The sequence below is a fragment of the Octopus sinensis genome, linkage group LG18 (assembly GCF_006345805.1).
Source record: "Octopus sinensis linkage group LG18, ASM634580v1, whole genome shotgun sequence".
NCBI lineage: Eukaryota > Metazoa > Mollusca > Cephalopoda > Octopoda > Octopodidae > Octopus > Octopus sinensis.
The window spans coordinates 2,631,329-2,650,672 of record NC_043014.1 but is presented as its reverse complement, the minus strand read 5'-3'; the positions used below and the strand labels follow the sequence as shown (position 1 = coordinate 2,650,672).

Genomic DNA, 19,344 nt, shown 5'->3' with positions numbered 1-19,344 from the left:
CGTCTGTATAATCCAGCCAATTCCTGATTCTCTTGTTGCTTTCATTCCCAACATTTGGAAGGCGATAACAGTAATCCTAAATCTCCTGCATCACCTTCAGTAGCTCTCTCTCTCTTTCTCTCCTGCCTGTTGATGTGGATTCCATAGAATTAGATCTTTTGGAAATGTGTCTTTAGGCTTTCTTGTCTCTCATGAAAAGATTTGGAGATCTTTGAGTTTGTTTTTTGCTTTATTTTTATGGATATTATATAATGGTTATTTTTTTGTAGCAATATGTCCTTATGTTTTCGAACAAGGGAATCTAGCACCCCCACTCATTCTGTGCTGATGAAGGGAAATAACCCAGAAATTGTGATACACAGATATTGTTTCGAGCTGAGTTGGGGTGCTAGATTCCCTTGTTCGAAAATATAAGGACAGAGATCGTGTCGTATAGCCAGCTAGAGGCAATGTCTCCTGGGGCTAAATTACAGTAACATTTGTCCTAAACCAGGACTACCTTGTTATGTTGGCAAACAATCTTTACTATGAAGGCAGAGTATTTCAACAGAAATATAGTAACACAAGGATTAATTTCATTTAATATGTGTGCGTGTGAGTAATTAAAAAGTATTCGTTAACTATAAATTTGATAATAGAGGAAGAGCAGAGCTTATGAACCCTCCAGCAACCCTTCACCCCCACCTGTAAAATTGAAAAGGGTCAAGTTCAGTTTGAATAAGTATGATGATGGTTTTATGTATTTCTAGAATTAGTGTTTATTGTGTTTTAGGGGCTGGTTGATTCTCTAATTCTTAATATGCTTTGTTGGGGTCCATTCGTGCAGTTGCTCAAATCTCCAAACAGTTGCTCAAAAAGCAGATTACTAGCGCAGAAGAACTGAGGTGACTCTAGGAGCAGTTTAACTCGTTGACATTGAAACTGGTCGCATCCAGCCTAAATATTCTATTTGTTTTGTATTCAAACCAACCAGATCCAGCCTCTCACACCTACCCTGCAATGTCATTCCGAAAATCAACAATCATATTGAAATACCAAAGTTACAAGATAATGCAAGATTAATTCAAATCAATGGGAACAAATATGCTTTATGCTTGACAATAATCTGAATGCTAAAAGGGTTAAGAATGGATGTGTGAATCTTTGGTAAACAGTTGAATTGCCTTCAGCTGTGTCTGGTCTCAGATCGGAGTTAAGAGGCTCATTTATCCACTCCGTCAATCTATATCACCTTTCATAGCAGGTTAGTGCTGAAGTTACACATCTGAAACTACATCTAAAAGAAGGCATCTTCAACTGGGTGGCAAGGGTCTAGCTTCTACATTCTCAGCTTCACAGCCATGCTATTTCTCCTCTCTCTCTCCATTTGTCTATCACCACAAAATGCTTTGCTTCCCAGAATTACTTGGTCGTGTGGCCCCTATGTACGCACAGCATCTCTCATCAATGTCACTGGGCCTCACCTCCCGTATCCCACACTAAATAACATCACCCAGTCCTTTCTCCCCAGAACTACTGCAACCCTCAGGAATCTCACTTGCTCATGTTGTCCACCAAATGTTGACCAGCTGATATTCAAACTGAACTTGATCCTCATCAATTTTACAGGTGGGGGTGGAGGGTTGCTGAAGGGTTCATAAGCACTGCTCTTCCTCTATTATCAAATTTATAATTAAAGAATACTTTTTAATTACACACACACACACACACACATATTAAATGAAATTAATCCTTGTGTTACTATATTTCTATTGAAATACTTTGCCTTCATAGTAAAGATTGTTTGCCAACATAACATGGCAGTCCTGGTTTAGGATGAATGTTACTGTAATTTAGCCCCAGGAGACATCGTCTCCAGCTGGCTATATGGCATGATCTATGTCCTTATATTTTCAAACAAGGGAATTTCCTGGGGCTTATTTACAGCAACATTCGTCCTAAACCAGGACTGCCATGTTCTGTTGGCAAACAATCTTTACTACAAAGTACTGTTGCTGAATATCTCTCGTTGTGAGATTTAAAAATAGTAATTTTCTCCACTGCCTTCGTTTTACTTAATTTGAAAGTAATGAAGAATGTCATCATCATCATCGTTTAACGTCCACTTTCCATGCTAGCATGGGTTGGATGATTTGACTGAGGTCTGGCAAGCAAGGAGACTGCACCAGACTCCAATCTGATCTGGCAGAGTTTCTACGGCTGTATGCCCTTCCTAACGCCAACGACTCTGAAAGTGTAGTGGGTGCTTTTACGTGCCACCGGCAAGGGGCCTTTTGCCACTAATGAATGTGGTGTTTGAAACATAAATTAACATGAAACTTTAACGACGGATTTTGATTTAGATCCCTTTAAAACAAGTTTTAATGAGATCTAATCTAATCTAATCAAGGGTGGTCTCGTGGCAGATTGATATCAAAAGGGTTCAAATACCTTTCTAATCACAATTTTTTCCTTTCATGTTTGTTTCCCCCCCTCACCCCATCACTGAATATTTTATCTTTCTTCAGGCTCTGCCCCTCCTCTATTACTTATAATTAACACATATCTTTTTAATTACATGATAGGCAAAAAAAAGAGCACATGGCTCAGTGGCTAAAGCATCGGGCTAACAATCATGAGGTAGTGAGTTCGACTCACAGACCGGCTGTATGTTCTGTTCTTAAGCAAGACACTTTATTTCACGTAGTTCCAGTTCACTCAGCTGTGTGGTGAGAAGCTTGCTTCCTGACCACATGGTTCCAGGCACCTTAGGCAAGTGTCTTCTATGTCCTCGGGCCAACCTTGTGAGTGGATTTGGTAGACAGAAACTGAAAGAAGCCCATTGTATATATATATATATATATATATATATATAAATTAGAAAAAAAACCCAGGAGGTTCCCTTGTTCGAAAATAGAAGAACATAGATCATATTGTATAGCCATCTAGAGACAATGTCTCCTGGGGCTAAATTACAGCAACATTTGTCCTAAACCAGTTTGATTGAATTGATAAAAGGTGTTTTTTTCTAATTTATATATATATATTATATTTTGTGAAATTTGATTTAGTATTTCTAAATTGAATTTTTCCCTGTAAGTTTGGAATAATATTCCCTCATATTATTATTGTATATATATATATATATATATACACACACACACACACACACACACACACACACACACACACATGTATGTATGTATTTGTGTTTCTTTGTATGTGTTTGTCCCCCATCGCCGATTGACAACTGGTGCTGGTGTATTTACGTCCCTGTGACCTAGCGGTTCAATGAAAGACACTGATAGAATAAGTGTAAGGCTTGAAAATAAATCCTGGAGTCGATTTGTTTGACTAAAACCCTTCAAGGTGGTGCCCCAGCATGGCCATGGTCAAATGAATGAAACCAGTAAAAGGATAAAAGAGTGTAGATGAAGAGCTTCTTTCAGTTTCTGTCATCTACTAAACCCATTCACAAGGTCCTGGTTGGCCCGGGGCTATAGTAGAACATACCAAAGGTTCCACACAGTGGGGCTGAACCCAGAACCATGTGGTTGGGAAGTAGACTTCTTTCCACACGGCCTCACCTAGATTTTCAATTCCATAATCAAATTAAATTACATTGTAATTTAATTTCTATGTAACTTGATTGCTAATTCTTCAGCTGGAGTGTCTCCCATGGTTACCACTTGATTCTCGAAATCCAGTTTTCTCCTTCAGTTTTAATTACATCATCATCATCATACATCCACTTTTCCATGCTGGCATAGGTTGGACAGTTTGACTGAAGACTGGTAAGACGGAGAGCTGTACCAGGTTCCAATCTGATTTGGCATGGTTTCTACAGCTTGATGCCCTTCCTAACACCAACCACTCCAAGAGTGTAGTGGACGTTTTTTACATGCCATTGACCTGACACTTATATCAACCATGACTACGGTCTCACTTGGTTTGACAGGTCAACACATCATGGTATATCACCAAAGGCTGCTAGCTAGCAGAAACGTTAGCACGCCGGGCGAAATGCTTTGTGGTATTTCGTCTGCCACTACGTTCTGAGTTCAAATTCCGCCGAGGTCGATTTTGCCTTTCATCCTTTCGGGGGTCGATTAAATAAGTAGCAGTTACGCACTGGGGTCGGTATAATCAACTTAATCCATTTGTCTGTCCTTGTTTGTCCCCTCTGTGTTTAGCCCCTTGTGGGTAGTAAAGAAATAGGTATTTCGTCCGTCTTTACGTTTTGAGTTCAAATTCCGCCGAGGTCGACTTTGCCTTTCGTCCTTTCGGGGTCGATTAAATAAGTAGCAGTTACGCACTGGGGTCGATATAATCAACTTAATCCGTTTGTCTGTCCTTGTTTGTCCTCTCTGTGTTTGGCCCCTTGTGGGTAGTAAAGAAATAGATATTTCGTCTGCCGCTACGTTCTGAGTTCAAATTCCGGCGACGTCGACTTTGCCTTTCATCCTTTCGGGGTCGATTAAATAAGTAGCAGTTACGCACTGGGGTCGATATAATCAACTTAATCCGTTTGTCTGTCCTTGTTTGTCCTCTCTGTGTTTGGCCCCTTGTGGGTAGTAAAGAAATAGATATTTCGTCTGCCGCTACGTTCTGAGTTCAAATTCCGCCGAGGTCGACTTTGCCTTTCGTCCTTTTGGGGTCGATTAAATAAGTAGCAGTTACGCACTGGGGTTGATATAATCAGCTTATTCCGTCTGTCTCCTCTGTGTTTGGTCCCTTGTGGTTAGTAAAGAAATAGGTATTTCGTCTGCAGCTACGTTCCGAGTTCAAATTCTGCTGAGGTCGACTTTGCCTTTCATCCTTTCAGGGTTGGTTAAATAAGTACCAGTTACGCACTGGGGTTGATATAATCAACTTAATCCGTTTGTCTGTCCTTGTCTGTCTCCTCTGTGTTTGGCCCCTTGTGGGTAGTAAAGAAATAGGTATTTCGTCCGTCTTTACGTTTTGAGTTCAAATTCCGCCGAGTTCGACTTTGCCTTTCATCCTTTTGGGGTTGATTAAATAAGTAGCAGTTATGCACTGGGGTCCAATGCTCGAACAGGGCTTTTTATGTGCTGCCACCATGTATTTTTTTTAAAATAGGATTTAAAATATCTTTTTCATTAAATGTTTTTGTTTTTTTTTAATCTTTCTTTCCCCGCACCATCATTGAATCCTTTGTCTTTCTTTCTTTAGCGGCAGCAGTTGCTATGGGAACAAGAGATGTACAATCAACTGAAATACAAGAGCCCTCGTTCATTCTTCCACACATTTGAAGCTGAGGTAAGTTTGACTGTGAGACGGGGGTTCAATCTGAAGCCTGGACAAGCTCCAGTGTAACCCTTTAGCATTTAAACCGACCCTATCTGACCAAAATGTTACCTGTTTTATGTTTGAACTGGCCACATCCAGCTTCTCACACCTACCCTACAATGTCATTCTAAAATTAATCAGGCGCAGGAGTGGCTGTGTGGTAAGTAGCTTGCTTACCAAGCACATGGTTCCGGTTTCAGTCCCACTGCGTGGCACCTTGGGCAAGTGTCTTCTACTATAGCCTCGGGCCAACCAAAGCCTTGTGAGTGGATTTGGTAGACGGAAACTGAAAGAAGCCTGTCGTATATATGTATATATATGTATGTATGTGTGTGTGTGTCTGTTTGTCCCCCTAGCATTGCTTGACAACCGATGCTGGTGTGTTTACGTCCCTGTAACTTAGCGGTTTGGCTAAAAGAGACCGATAGAATAAGTACTGGGCTTACAATGAATAAGTCCCAGGGTTGAGTTGCTCGATTAAAGGCGGTGCTCCAGCATGGCCGCAGTCAAAATGACTGAAACAAGTAAAAAGAGTCGCATTATTGAAAGCTCAAGGCCATGAGATAATGCACGATTAATTTAAATCAATGTGAATTAATGAGTATTACGTTTGACAGAGAAATAATCTGAATGTCAGTGGGTTAATTCTTGTGGGGTTAAGTTAATTTTTTGGCTCAAAAAGCAAAAAGCAAGGCCATGTAGGGGGACATGGAGTTATGTACAGGGTGGTGTTCATGTAAAGAGTTCAGGCCACTTGTGGTCAAGGGAGACTTTGAACCGAGCGGTCGTCGGCATCTTCACCAACTCGTCTGGCAGCTTATTCCACGGATCCGCAACCCGGACGGAGAAAGCCCCTCTCCTTCGATTGAGATGAAATCGTCGCAGATAGAGCTTTTCGGAATGACCCCGCAGCTGACGCTCTGGAGCAGGAGTGAAGAACAGCTCTTTTGAGAGGTTACACTTTCCGCTTATGATGTTGTGGGCGAGAATGAGATCACCATGGCGTCGTCGTTTTTCTAGAGAATAAAGGTCGAGCGTCTTCAGCCTTTGGGTTGGTAAACCTTCTAGAATCTTCCCTCCAGGGCTCTGCTTTTTGTGATTAAGGGCTGGATATAACAGTCAATCTCCAGTCCTTCCTGCTTTCTTGTTATTTAGCTATTTGTTATTGGGATTAATTAAATCAGTCAAACCTACAAAGGTTATGGCGCCACGCTGAATACTATCGACCATTATCTTTATTAAGGCACCAAACTGGCCGAGTCAGTTGTGTGTCGGACACAATACTTAACAGCGTTTGATTCAACTCTTCACATTCTGAGTTCAAATTCCATCAAAGTCAACTCTGTCTTTCATCCTTCTAGGGTCATCCTTCTAGGGTCAGTGTAATTAACCCCTTTCCTCTAAAAGACATGTGTTAGTTCATAAAAACATTCCTTCGGAATCAGATTCCAAAGGGCAAAGATATAGAGGAAACTTCAGTAATATCTGTCGTCACTTGTGTTTTAAACCGTGTCAGCAGCTGGTCTTAAAAGTCATCTAAAGGCTCGTCAATAGAGTGACTGTGCTGTGTGATTGGGGTGTGGTGTGTGTGTTGATGGGAGGGCTATCATCTCTCAAGATGAAGCAATCATCAGCATGTCTGTGTGTGTATGTATGTATGTATGTATGTATGTATATATATATATATATATAAATAGATAGATAGAGATATGTGACAGGTTTCTATTGTTTTCATCTACCAAATTCACTCATAAGGCATTGGTTGGGCCAGGATCATATTAGAAGACATTTGTGCAAGGTACCATGCAGTGGGACTGAACCTGAGACCATATGGTTGCACTATGAGCTTCTTAACCACATAATCATGTCAGTGCTTCTAGTCTTTTTTTTTTTATTTTACTGTTTGTGTATTCTGTTTTGTATTGTCTGTAGAGACATGAAGTGGGAGAAATAGGGACACACAGACAGACAGACAACTGTAGAAAACTTGACAATGTAGGAGTGGCTATGTGGTAAGTAGCTTGCTTACCAACCACATGGTTCCATGTTCAGTCCCACTGCGTGGCACCTTGGGCAAGTGTCTTCTACTATAGCCTCGGGCCGACCAAAGCCTTGTGAGTGGAGTTGGTAGACGGAAACTGAAAGAAGCCCGTCGTATATATGTGTATATATATGTGTGAGTGTGTGGCTGTGTTTGTCCCCCTAGCATTGCTTGACAACCGATGCTGGTGTGTTTATGTCCTCGTCACTTAGCGGTTCGGCAAAAGAGACCGATAGAATAAGTACTGGGCTTACAAAGAATAAGTCCCGGGGTCGAGTTGCTCGATTAAAGGCGGTGCTCCAGCATGGCCGCAGTCAAATGACTGAAACAAATAAAGGAGAGTAAAAGAGAAAAACTTGACAATGTCTCATTGCATTCTATTTCTTTTCCAGTGTTGTCAGGCTGGTATAAACTTTGCCAATGAAGATGAAGCAGCCAAGTTTGTACAGGTCGTCCGTAGTAAAATCCTGGAGAGGCAGAAGAAGAAGGAAGGTAAGTGAGGAAATCATTCAAAGAATATCTCTCAGAAACGCATCGCACTTCTCTGTTCTTTAAATCTCTCAAATGGCACAAAACCACACCCCTTCCATACTACCCCCCATCCCAGTTGAAGAGGGTGGAGGGGCTTTGTCTTGCAAGATACTTGGTGACCTTGTTAGTGCTAACACTTGGGTGATGGTCTCCTTTGGGTTGTAGTTTGACCAGTTCACCTTCATTAAACCATTGTCTGCATCACTTAACATGCTCTTAAATCATCATTAGTCACTAATTTGTCCATAAATGGTGATATCCATTCACAAGAGAGTAGAGAAGTGCAGATCAGGACTAGTCTTGTACAGATGTTTTGCGTTAAATTCAGTGAAATCCATTTCCCAAATTCTTCTAAACACCACGAATAGTTTGGATTGTTTCTGCTGTTTTAGTGCATTTTCTGGATTCGTAAAATGTCTGTCTTTAGGAGAGGCTGCCAAACCAATAACTGGTTACAGTATGAATTGTAGTAACTGTAATGTGATGATGTAAATCACTATCTGACTATACTAAACGGTCACAGTAAGATGTGGTGTTGTTATTCAGGCACTTTAAAATAACAACTGAAGCTATCCAGCTGACAGATATCAGTTTTCAAACAGTACTTGTGGAATGACCTGATATATATATATATATATATATATATATATATGTGGAGGCGCAATGGCCCAGTGGTTAGGGCAGCAGACTCGCGGTCACAGGATCGCGGTTTCGATTCCCAGACCAGGCGTTGTGAGTGTTTATTGAGCGAAAACACCTAAAAGCTCCATGACGCTCCGGCAGGGGGTGGTGGCGAACCCTGCTGTACTCTTTCGCCACAACTTTCTCTCACTCTTTCTTCTGTTGGCCTGCTCGCTTAGCCAGCGGAGTGGCGTCATTCGAAGGCTAAAACAATGCGAACGCATTGTGACCAGCGATGTGTAACTACATCTGATGGACTGGTCAGTCACGTGATATATATATATACTACAAAGTAAGATAGGGGTTATGGGTGTAACCCACTATGGGATATCATTTATCCAATATACTGTTGGTAAAGTACCCAAATTCTTAATACATAAATGTTTATAATTGCAAAGCAATTAACTCATTTATTGTATTAAACGGGTGAAGGTAAAGAAATATTTTTACCGTAAATTTATAATACAAAGAAGAAAATGGAGAAACAAGTTTAGTTTGTTCATCAACTTTCGGATATTAGAATATTGGATTATTTATTCATTTAACAAAATGGGAACATCAAAAGCATACAAAAATATTATATAAATCAATATAATATTTTTGTATGCTTTTGATGTTCTCATTTTATAAAATGACTAAATAATCCAGCATTCTAATATCCGTAAGTTGATGAACAAACCAAATTTGTTTCTCCATATTCTTATTTGTATTATAGTAATATATATATATATATATATATATATATATATATATATACGCTCTCACTTATGTAGATACAAGATGTCATATAGGCATAAGGAAAGCATTTGTATACACCTTCTCGACTTATGGCCCTCCGCATTTACGACCGCAAAAAGTCTAACGTTTTGCAAAGTCTGAACGTATCATTCAAGAGTCTGTTCGTTCTTATCATAAGATATATGACAAAAAAATCTGTTCAAAGTTCACAATGTTTCTCGAAAATCCATTTACCTCATCCCAAGAACATGACTGAAGATTAAAAATTTATTTTCAATTCCACTTTTTGCACAGAAACAATTTTTTAATATTTTTGAATATATGCGGCGGAATTTCATTTGTATTAATTTTTTCGTTAATTTTTGTTTACATTACAACAGAATGCATATTATGTATTTTTCACGTTAGGTACAAAAATTATGGATTAGATTTTTGTTTTATATTTTTACAACCCATTTGAATGAAAATGGTTTGAAAAATATAAATCTGACATACAACCAGATCAGCTTCTGACCAGTCAGTCGGAACGGAACTTGGTTGTAAGTCAAGGAGAAGGTGAATAGGCATAAGGAGGGCATATGTTACATATGGATGATGATGATGATAGATATAATGCAGGCATTGGAGCATGACAGTTTCCAGCCAACTGGATCTTGTCAAACTGACCAATCAGTGCCAGCATAGTAGAAGGACGTTAAAAGTTGACTTGTGGTTGTGTAACATAAGCATAAGCAATAGCCACTGGTCAGTGAAATACATAGATATGGCTTACAAATGTTCATTATTGAAATCCTTGTCTTCTATTACTTTTCTCGCAGAACGGAGGAACCAGCAGAATGCTCAACGGAACCAGCAAGGCAACATGACCCAGAATAACGTCACTTTGAATAAGGCACCTTTACAGAAAACCCCGGATACTGGAGGTAAGGGCCTTTTTTTTTAGCAAGATGTTTTTGTTATCTAGGCTCATCATACATACATTCTTTCTCTCACAAACACACAGATACAACTTGACAGAGCCTTCTGGCTCGTCTGCTCCTGTCGTATATATTACATAAATTTTAATTTTAAGAATTCATGTGAGAAAAGAAATGTTATCTATCGATGCACAGTTGAAGCTCTGGGAAAAAAATAAAGACCCACATGGCTAACCATCTCCAAACTTTCAAAAATAAACAAAAAATTAACTCCACCCGATTAAGTTTATATGGGAACTAGCAGTATCACCCGGCATTGCTTGGGTTTGTTTTGACCCTTTAGAACTGGAATTTTTGAAAAGTAAAAATTTTGCTTTATGTAGCTTGTTATTCTCTTTAAGTGAACATTTCTCTGGTTGAAATACACCGAAAAATGCTGACACAGCAGTAAAAAAATCGTAAAAAATAGAGATTTTCATAGAAAAAAAGCACCTTTTTGATGTAAATAATTTTTGGTGTTAACATGGTCTGATCTGAATTTTTTCTTATACGGAAGGAAGAGCAAGCCTTCTTCTATCATAATCTCAATTTTGGTCAACTTGCGCCACAGGGTCTCGGAGGAGATAGTGTTAATTGAAGGCTGCCAAACCTGCCATACACTGAAGACAACTTCAGCTTTATATATATTTGCCAAACTGCTATGTTACAGGGACATAAACAAACCAACACTGGTTCTCAAGCAGTGGTGGTAGTGGGGTGACAAACAGACACAGTCGTGTGTGTGAACACATGATGGGCTTCCACACAGTTTCTATCAAATTCACTTCCAAAGCATTGGTCAGCCTGAAGCAATAGTTAAAAGACACTTGCTCAAAGTGCCACGTGGTGGAACTGAACCAGAAACCACAAAGTCACAAAAACAAGGTTCTTAACCACACATACATAGTCTGTTTATTATCTTCCAGGCTCTACGCAACATGGTACGCTGAAGAAATCAACAATAAAGAAAGAGAAGAAAAAGTCCCGCCTAACAAAACAAGACATTGGACAACCTACCAACTTCCGGTAAGATTTTGCATTTTTTTCTTATTCTTTTTTTTTTCCTTGTTTTTCTTTTTGCAAACCAATCATCTTTGGTTGCCTGACTTATTCTTCATATCACTAACCAACATTGGCACAGAGTCTCACTTTTGGAGGCAGGCACCCTGGATGGAATCAAACTCTTGTAGCAGTAGCAGTAATCATCATCATCGTTTTGCATCCGCTTTCCATGCTAGCATGGGTTGGATGGTTCAACTGGGGTCTGGGAAGCCAGAAGGCTGCACCAGGCCCAGTCTGATCTGGCAATGTTTCTACAGCTGGATGCCCTTCCTGACGCCAACCACTCAATGAGTGTAGTGGGTACTTTTTACGTGCCACCGACACAGGTACCAGACGAGTCTGGCAAACGGCCATGATTGGATGGTGCTTTTTATGTGCCACCGGCACGGGGGCCAGGCGAGGCTGGCAAAGGCCACGAACGGATGGTGCTTTTTACGTGCCACCGGCACAGGTACCAGACGAGTCTGGCAAACGGCCACGATCGGATGGTGCTTTTTATGTGCCACCGGCACGGGGGCCAGGCGAGGCTGGCAAAGGCCACGAACGGATGGTGCTTTTTACGTGCCACTGGCACGAGGCCAGTGGGGGCAGCGCTGGCAACGGCCACGTTCAGATGGTTCTCTTACATGCCACCGGCACGAGGCCAGTGGGGGCGGCGCTGGCAACGGCCACGTTCAGATGGTTCTCTTACATGCCACCGGCACGAGGCCAGTGGGGGCGGCGCTAGCAACGGCCACGTTCAGATGGTTCTCTTACGTGCCACCAGCACGAGGCCAGTGGGGGCGGCGCTGGCAACGGCCACGTTCAGATGGTTCTCTTACATGCCACCGGCACGAGGCCAGTGGGGGGCGGGGCTGGCAACGGCCACGTTCAGATGGTTCTCTTACGTGCCACCGGCACTGGTAACTCAGCTGCCATATAGTATAATAACGGTTGCTGCCGTTGGTTTCGACGTATGAATGTTTGAAGGAGAGGACTTTAAGTTAGAAAGGAAGACATAACAACACCAAGAAGCTGAGTCTGTTTGCGATGGAGGTGTGAATGGCATTTGAGCCCAGGGATGGATTTTGTTATGAAGTCACAATGGGGACACTGGTGGTTTTTGGTTTTGGAAGACGAGGAGGAAGAGGGGTGTCTATTGAACGCTGTCCAAGTTTGTATCTTTTATGGCTTCCACATGTAATTTCCTTTCTTCTCTTTCTTTTTCTCGTCAGACATATTAAACACTTAGGCTGGGACCCTGACTGTAAAAAAGTAGATGTAAGTATAACGTCATCATTTTGGGTTTTTCTCTATTGTAACCTTTTTTTTGTCATCATTTCTCATTGAGCTTTTCGTGTAATGTTACAAAAGTAAGGCCTTATATATGTATCATCAGTGTGTAATCTTTTGTAGAATAAGTTTTGTTATTTGAATGTATTTTAAACAGGAAGTTTTGATTGTCTGTGTCCCATTATAATCAGTTGCTATTCTACAATCAACTGTGTGCTTTGATCAATTGATGATCAGTTAGGTCCCGTGATCAACTATGGTCAAATATGTCCTTCTGTAATCAGGTGTAATATACTGTGTAATTATATATCAATAGTAATCAAATATGACCTTCGATGATCAACTGTGATCAGTTGTGACCCACGATGATCAACTATGACCTGCGATGATCAACTGTGATCAGCTATGACCTGCGATGATCAACTGTGATCAGCTATGACCTACGATGATCAATTGTGATCAGCTGTGACCTATGATGTTCAATTGTGATCAGCTATGACCTGCGATGATCAACTGTGATCTTCGATGATCAACTGTGATCAGCTATGACCTACTATGGTCAATTATGTCTTACTATGACCAGCTAGTTATGTCTTATTGTGATCAACTATCTTTTAATGACCACTTTTAATGTCCTATTATGGTCAACTATGTTCTACTGCTATGATTAACTATATCCTACTATGATCAATTATGTGCCATCACTATGATTGGTCTGATGTTCAGCTATAATCAACTTTAACTATTGAGATCAAACTATGACCAACTATCTGCTGTGATCTATTATATCTTACTATGACCAGCTATGTCCTACTATAATCACCTATGTTCTACAATGATCAGTGTGTCCTATTACGTGTTCTGCCTTAATGATCAATGTCTTAATGTTATGAACAACTGTCCAACTGTTATGACCAATTAGGATTAATATTATGATCAACTACATCCTACTATGATCTATTTTGATCACTATGACTTGCTATTATCAACCTCATTCTATTATGAGCTATGATGTTTTAATATGATTAATCATATCTTATGATAAACAATATTCTCCTACTGTGTTCAACTATGATCTATGATAAACTATCTCTTCCTACCATCATAAACTACATCCTATAATATATGATCAACTGTGTCCTATTACGATTAACTATGCTCCACTTGATCCGACTGATATACTATTCTCTGCTATGATGCCCCATGACCTACAAAGTTTTACTATGATCCACAATTCTATACTGTAATGAAACTAATGTTGACTATCCAGTTGGAATGTCTCTAGAAAGTTCTAGAACAACACAAAGTCACTGTTCCTCAGTGGAAGTATCAAATGTTTAGTGTAAAAATTTTCGAAACTCCTGCTCAAGAATTACTCAGAGAAACCTCAATCAGTCTGAAATATCAATCCATTTGTATGTCTACTACTACAACTACTACTACTACTACTACTGCTGCTGCCATACTGTAATTTGCTAAGCGTTTGAGTCCTCTGTTCCTCACATTATGAACCAACTCTCCTATTTCTCTCTCTCTCTCTTTTGTCATCCTAAAATCCTCATGCTCTCCACTTTTCATGGACTTTTCCCCCCATCGGTAAGTTTTTAACTTTCTTTTAACAACTCTGCCAGTGATTACTAACCCTGCCCGCCTCATCCGTCGTCGTTTCCCCCTCCTTGTTTAGGCACACACAGACAGACATGCACTCACACAGTCACACACTCGTGCACCCCCCTATATGTCGACCCCCTGTTTGCACACAGCATGTTGTCTGTGAAGTTGTTTTATTCTGTTCCATAATTTACCTCCTCTGTTATTTTGCCTTTTATTGTATGAAATATACTTTTGAAAAACTTAGCCGTAACCCTTTCCGTTGTTGCATAATTATTATACTTACCTGCAAGAATTTGAATAATAATAATGAAAATAATAATAATAATCCTTTCTACTGTAGGCACAAGGTCTGAAATTTGAGGGGAGGGGGTTAAGTCGATTACATCGACCCCCATACTCAACTGGTACTTATTTCATCGACCCAGTGCTTAACTGGTACTTACTTCATCGACCCCAGAATGTTGAAAGACAAAGTCGACCTCGGCAGAATTTGAACTCAGAATGTGGAGACAAACTGCTGATAAGCATTTTGCCCAGCATGCTAACAATTCTGCCAGCTAACCGTAATAATAACAATAATCCTTTCAACTATGAGCGCAAGACCTGAAACTTTAGGAGAATCGGGTAGTTGGTTGTATTATTGCTAGTGCTTAAGGGGTGCTTCATTTAGCAACCCCCAAAAGGATAAAAGGTAGTCACTCTTGGAGGGATTTGAGCTCAAAGCACAACAGCCAAATGAATACTAATAATAATAATAATGATGATGATAATAATAATAATAATAATGATAATAATGATGATGATGATAATAATAATAATAACAATAATGATGATAATAATAATAATGATGATAATAATAATAATAATATAGTAGTTCATTTTAATTTTGACACAAGGCCGGCAATTTAGAGGGAAAGATGCTTATTGATTACATTTGCCCCAATGTTTGACTGGTATTTATTTTATTAACCCCAAAAGGATGAAAGGCAAAGTCAACCATGACGGAATTTGAGCTCAGAGCATAAACAGGCCAGAAGAGATGCCGCTAATTGTCCAATGTCTAACGATTCAGTCTGCTTGTCACCTTATTAATAATGACAAAATGATTATAGTTCCAAATTTTGGCAGCTGGACTGACTCCCGTGCCAAAGGCTTGTAAAAAGCACCATCTGAACATATTCGATGCCAGGCCCGCCTGACTGACTCCTGTACTGGTGGCACATAAAAAGCACCATCCGAACATGATTGATGCCAGGCCCGCCTGACAGGCTCCTGTACTGGTGGCACATAAAAAGCACCATCCGAATGTGATCGATGCCAGGTCCGCCCGACTGGCTCCCGTGCTGGTGGCACGTAAAAAGCATCCACTACACTTTTGGAGGAGTTAGCATTAGGAAAGGCATCCATCTGTGGAAACCTCACCAGATCAGATTGGAGCTTGGTGCAACCTCCTGGTTTGCCAGTCCTCAGTCAAACTGTCCAACCCATGCCAGCATGGAAAGCAGACATTAAACAATGATGATGATGATGGAAGAATTTAGTTGATTGCATTAAACCCAATGTATGACTGGTATTTTATCAAACTCAAAGGGATGGAAGGCAAAGTTGATCTTTGTGGCATTTAAACTCGGAATGTATTTGATTAGTACTTTATTTAATTTTTTTTAAATATTTAATTATAATTCAACAAAACTTTTTTTGTTATGCTCCAAACCCTTGTTTAACCATTTCGATACCAACCCACATGTGACCACCCCTGCTTGTATGATACAAACTTGTTCTAAGTGATTTAAATTAAAACTTTCCATCAAAATTCACTTTTATATTCGAAACACCAACTTAATAATGAGTTATTTTACTAAATTAATTAAAACAAAGAGAATGTATTTCAACAAAAATATGGTAATTAATTAAAAAATTAATTATTGTACAAAGTTCCTGCAAATTCTTTATCATTTCCATGATCAGCCAAAACCTAAAACTATGAAATTGCTTTAGAAATCTGGTCACGAGAAGGCTGAAGGTATTTGGTTGGGCTGGAGGTAATCTTAATTAACACACTCCAACGTGACCTGACGAACAAGTGTTTGGGTCAATGTTAATCCTGCACTTTTATACATTAATCCCATCGTCATTTACTCTCCATTAATCTTGTAACATTTACCTGTCTAAATCCTTTCTTAGTAAGGATTTATTGGAAAAGCATATCGTATTAGTTTACAGGTGTTGCTGTGTGGTTTAGAAGTTAGCTATGCAGTCACATGGATTCTGATTCAGTCCTTCTGCGTGGCACTTCGCACAGGTGTTGTCTTCTGTTATAGCTTTGGGCTTTGAGAGTAAGAAATCCGTTCTGCTCTGGCCCTTCTTTTCATCCCTTAACTCTTCAGCTTCCAGCCTAAAGCTGCCTCTCTTCGGGTCCATAGTCTTGCAAGCTGGCCTAGTAGGTTCACTATTGCTGGTAGCATCGAAAAAAAGCACCAAGTTACGCACTGCAAAGTGGCTGGTGTTAAGAAGAGCGTCCAGCCATAAGGACCATGCCGAAGTGGACACTGGGGCACAAAGCAGTCCTTAAACCTACTGGATCCTCTCAAACCATCCGACCCATGCCAGCATGGTGTGTGGATGTTAATGATGATGGTGATGGTGACAGTTATGATGACACTGTGTGGGTGCCCACAACACCATTTGACAGTTGGTACTGGTTTGTTTACATCCCCATAGCTTATTGGTTAGGCAAAAAGAAAAAGTACTGGGGTTGATTTCTTTGAGTACTCCAGTATGGCCACAGTACAATAGCTGAAACTAAAAGATTAAGAATTATAGAAGCTGGATGTTGCCACATCTCTGTCTCTGTCTCTCTCTCTCTCTCTCTCTCTCTCTCTCTCTCTCTCTCTCTCTCTCTCTCTCTCTCTGCTGGCTGGCTGGCTGGCCTTTTGGAGATAGAAAGAGATGGATTGTGAATGATGATGATGAATTCTTGGGAGCAGGAGGTGAGGAGGAGGAGGAGAAGAATAATGATAAATTCCATGGCTGGTGATGACAATGACAATAATTACGTTAGTGTTTAGCCCCAGGCCTGCCTATCACCAAAGGCACTCCAGCTGTGACCATCTAATCTTGTTTTCTATCATGTTGGTGTATGTACTTCTTTTTTTTAAAGCTGTAGGATATGATTTGAGGAAAATTTGGCTGCTATTTCTACCAGGTCGAGTGACCTCGTAGAAAATCCCTCATTGATAGGACAATATTTATGACAGAGATAAGGTGGCAGAAACGTTAGCATGCTGGGCGAAATGCTTAGCGGTATTTCATCTGTCTTTACGTTCTGAGTTCAAATTCCACTGAGGTCAACTTTGCCTTTCATCCTTTTAAGGGTCAATAAATTAAGTACCAGTTGCGTACTGGGGTCAATCTAGTCAACTGGCCTCCTCCCCCAAAATTTTGGGTCTTGTGCCTAGAATAGAAAAGAATATTTATGGGTGATGTGGGTGGCTGAGGATTAGGAGAAATAAGTGGTGAAAGGGATTATTGAGGAACGAGGGGTGGGTGGAGACATTGGTGGTGGTGGTGGTGGTGATGGTATTAACGATGGAAAGAGTTTGTTGAATGACTGGATAACTGATCATTAATAATGATGGTAACGATGATGATGACCCTAACTATAACTACTTCTTGGTTTTTGTTGAAGCAACCTTTGTCCTTTCCAGTGAAATAACTCTGCCTTTGATGACTCCCTATCTTTAATCCTTCTTTCTTTACTATGGCCAACCATGTTCTCCTATGACCTAAATTTTACTATAATCTGTGTCTTGAGATCAGTTATATCCTGCTATAACCATCCATGTCCTACTATTACCAACTATAGTCTACTGCGATCTATGTCCTATGACCAACCATCTCCTGCTTTGACTGTCTTTGTTCAAGTATGACAAACTATAATTTACTCTGATCTGTGTCCTGAGATCAGTCATATCCTGCTATGACCTTCCATGTTCTATTATGACCAACTGTGGTATACTCTCACTTACTATGTCTTGTAGTCAGCTATGTATGAATATGTGCTGAAATCTCAAAGACGAATAGGGCAGCATGGCAGGTATTTGACTTAATAACGGATGCGCTCCAAAAAAAGCTAGACAATGCCAGACAATGCCAGACATGCCAGACTCTTCAATAGCGTTGTCCTACCTGTATCCTTCTACACAAGGAGACATGGGCTGCTACAAGAATGGAGTGGAGTGAATATGATTACAGAGTGCCGAAAGTACAAGGTCAGGCATGTCACAAGGTCCACAGACAAAAGGTGAACCCCTGCATTTGCCAAGTGGTGTCCAAAAGATTGGAAAAGGCCATCAAGAAGGTGGTCAAGCAATTTGGCTCAAGATGGAAAAGAATGGCATAATCAAGACAGAATTGAAAGTGCTTTGTGACCATTGGTGTATAACAGCATCTGACAGTCTGGCCAATATTGCGATATATATATATATATATATATATATATATATATATATATATATATATATATATATATAATATATATATTATATATATGCCAAGTCTACCTGACTGGTTTCTGTGCCGGGCACATAAAAGGCACCATCTGAATGTGATCGATGCCAGTGTCCCCTGACTGGCTCCCATGCCGGTGGCATGTAAAATGCACCCCTTCACTCTTGAGTGGTTGGCATTAGGAAGGGCATCCAGCTGTAGAAACATTGCCAGATCAGATTGGAGACTGGTGCAGCTGCTGGTTCTCCAGACCTCAGTCAAACCATCCAACCCATGTCAGCATGGAAAAGAGACATTAAATGATGATGATGATTTTATATGCGTGTGTATTATTAAAGCTGGAAGAACATCACCAAAAAACTGCTACTCAGTTTCACTTTCCTGTTCTTCAGGCAGTTGTGATCAGGTTTTTTTTATATTCTTGCAGCTTCAATAAAAGAAAAAAAAGCATATTACTCTACCTCCAGTATTCAAGTACTATTTTGTTTCCACCTTGTTCGTGTATGCATATATATATATATATATATATATATATATATATATATATATATATATATAATTATAAGTGGAGTCACCTCTTGTAGACAACAGATGAAAGTTCCACAACCTTGTTGAACAACCTGCTCAGATGGTTTTGTTTCTAGTGATGAG

At 40.1% G+C, this 19,344-nt stretch overlaps 1 protein-coding gene across 4 annotated transcripts in view; it reads left to right on the top strand.

Annotated features, from left to right (window-relative positions):
* Nucleotides 1-19,344, top strand: part of LOC115221330 (neural Wiskott-Aldrich syndrome protein) — a 61,460-nt gene that overhangs the window by 29,556 nt on the left and 12,560 nt on the right. For all 4 annotated transcript variants that reach the window (XR_005002734.1, XM_029791500.2, XM_036510647.1 and 1 more), the window contains 5 exons: nt 5,173-5,259; nt 7,723-7,822; nt 10,099-10,203; nt 11,163-11,262; nt 12,513-12,558. Coding sequence is in view for 3 of the 4 variants with exons in the window: in XM_029791500.2 (XP_029647360.1) it covers nt 5,173-5,259; nt 7,723-7,822; nt 10,099-10,203; nt 11,163-11,262; nt 12,513-12,558 (438 nt within the window). In the remaining variant the exon portion in view is untranslated. The remainder of the gene's footprint in view (nt 1-5,172; nt 5,260-7,722; nt 7,823-10,098; nt 10,204-11,162; nt 11,263-12,512; nt 12,559-19,344) is intronic.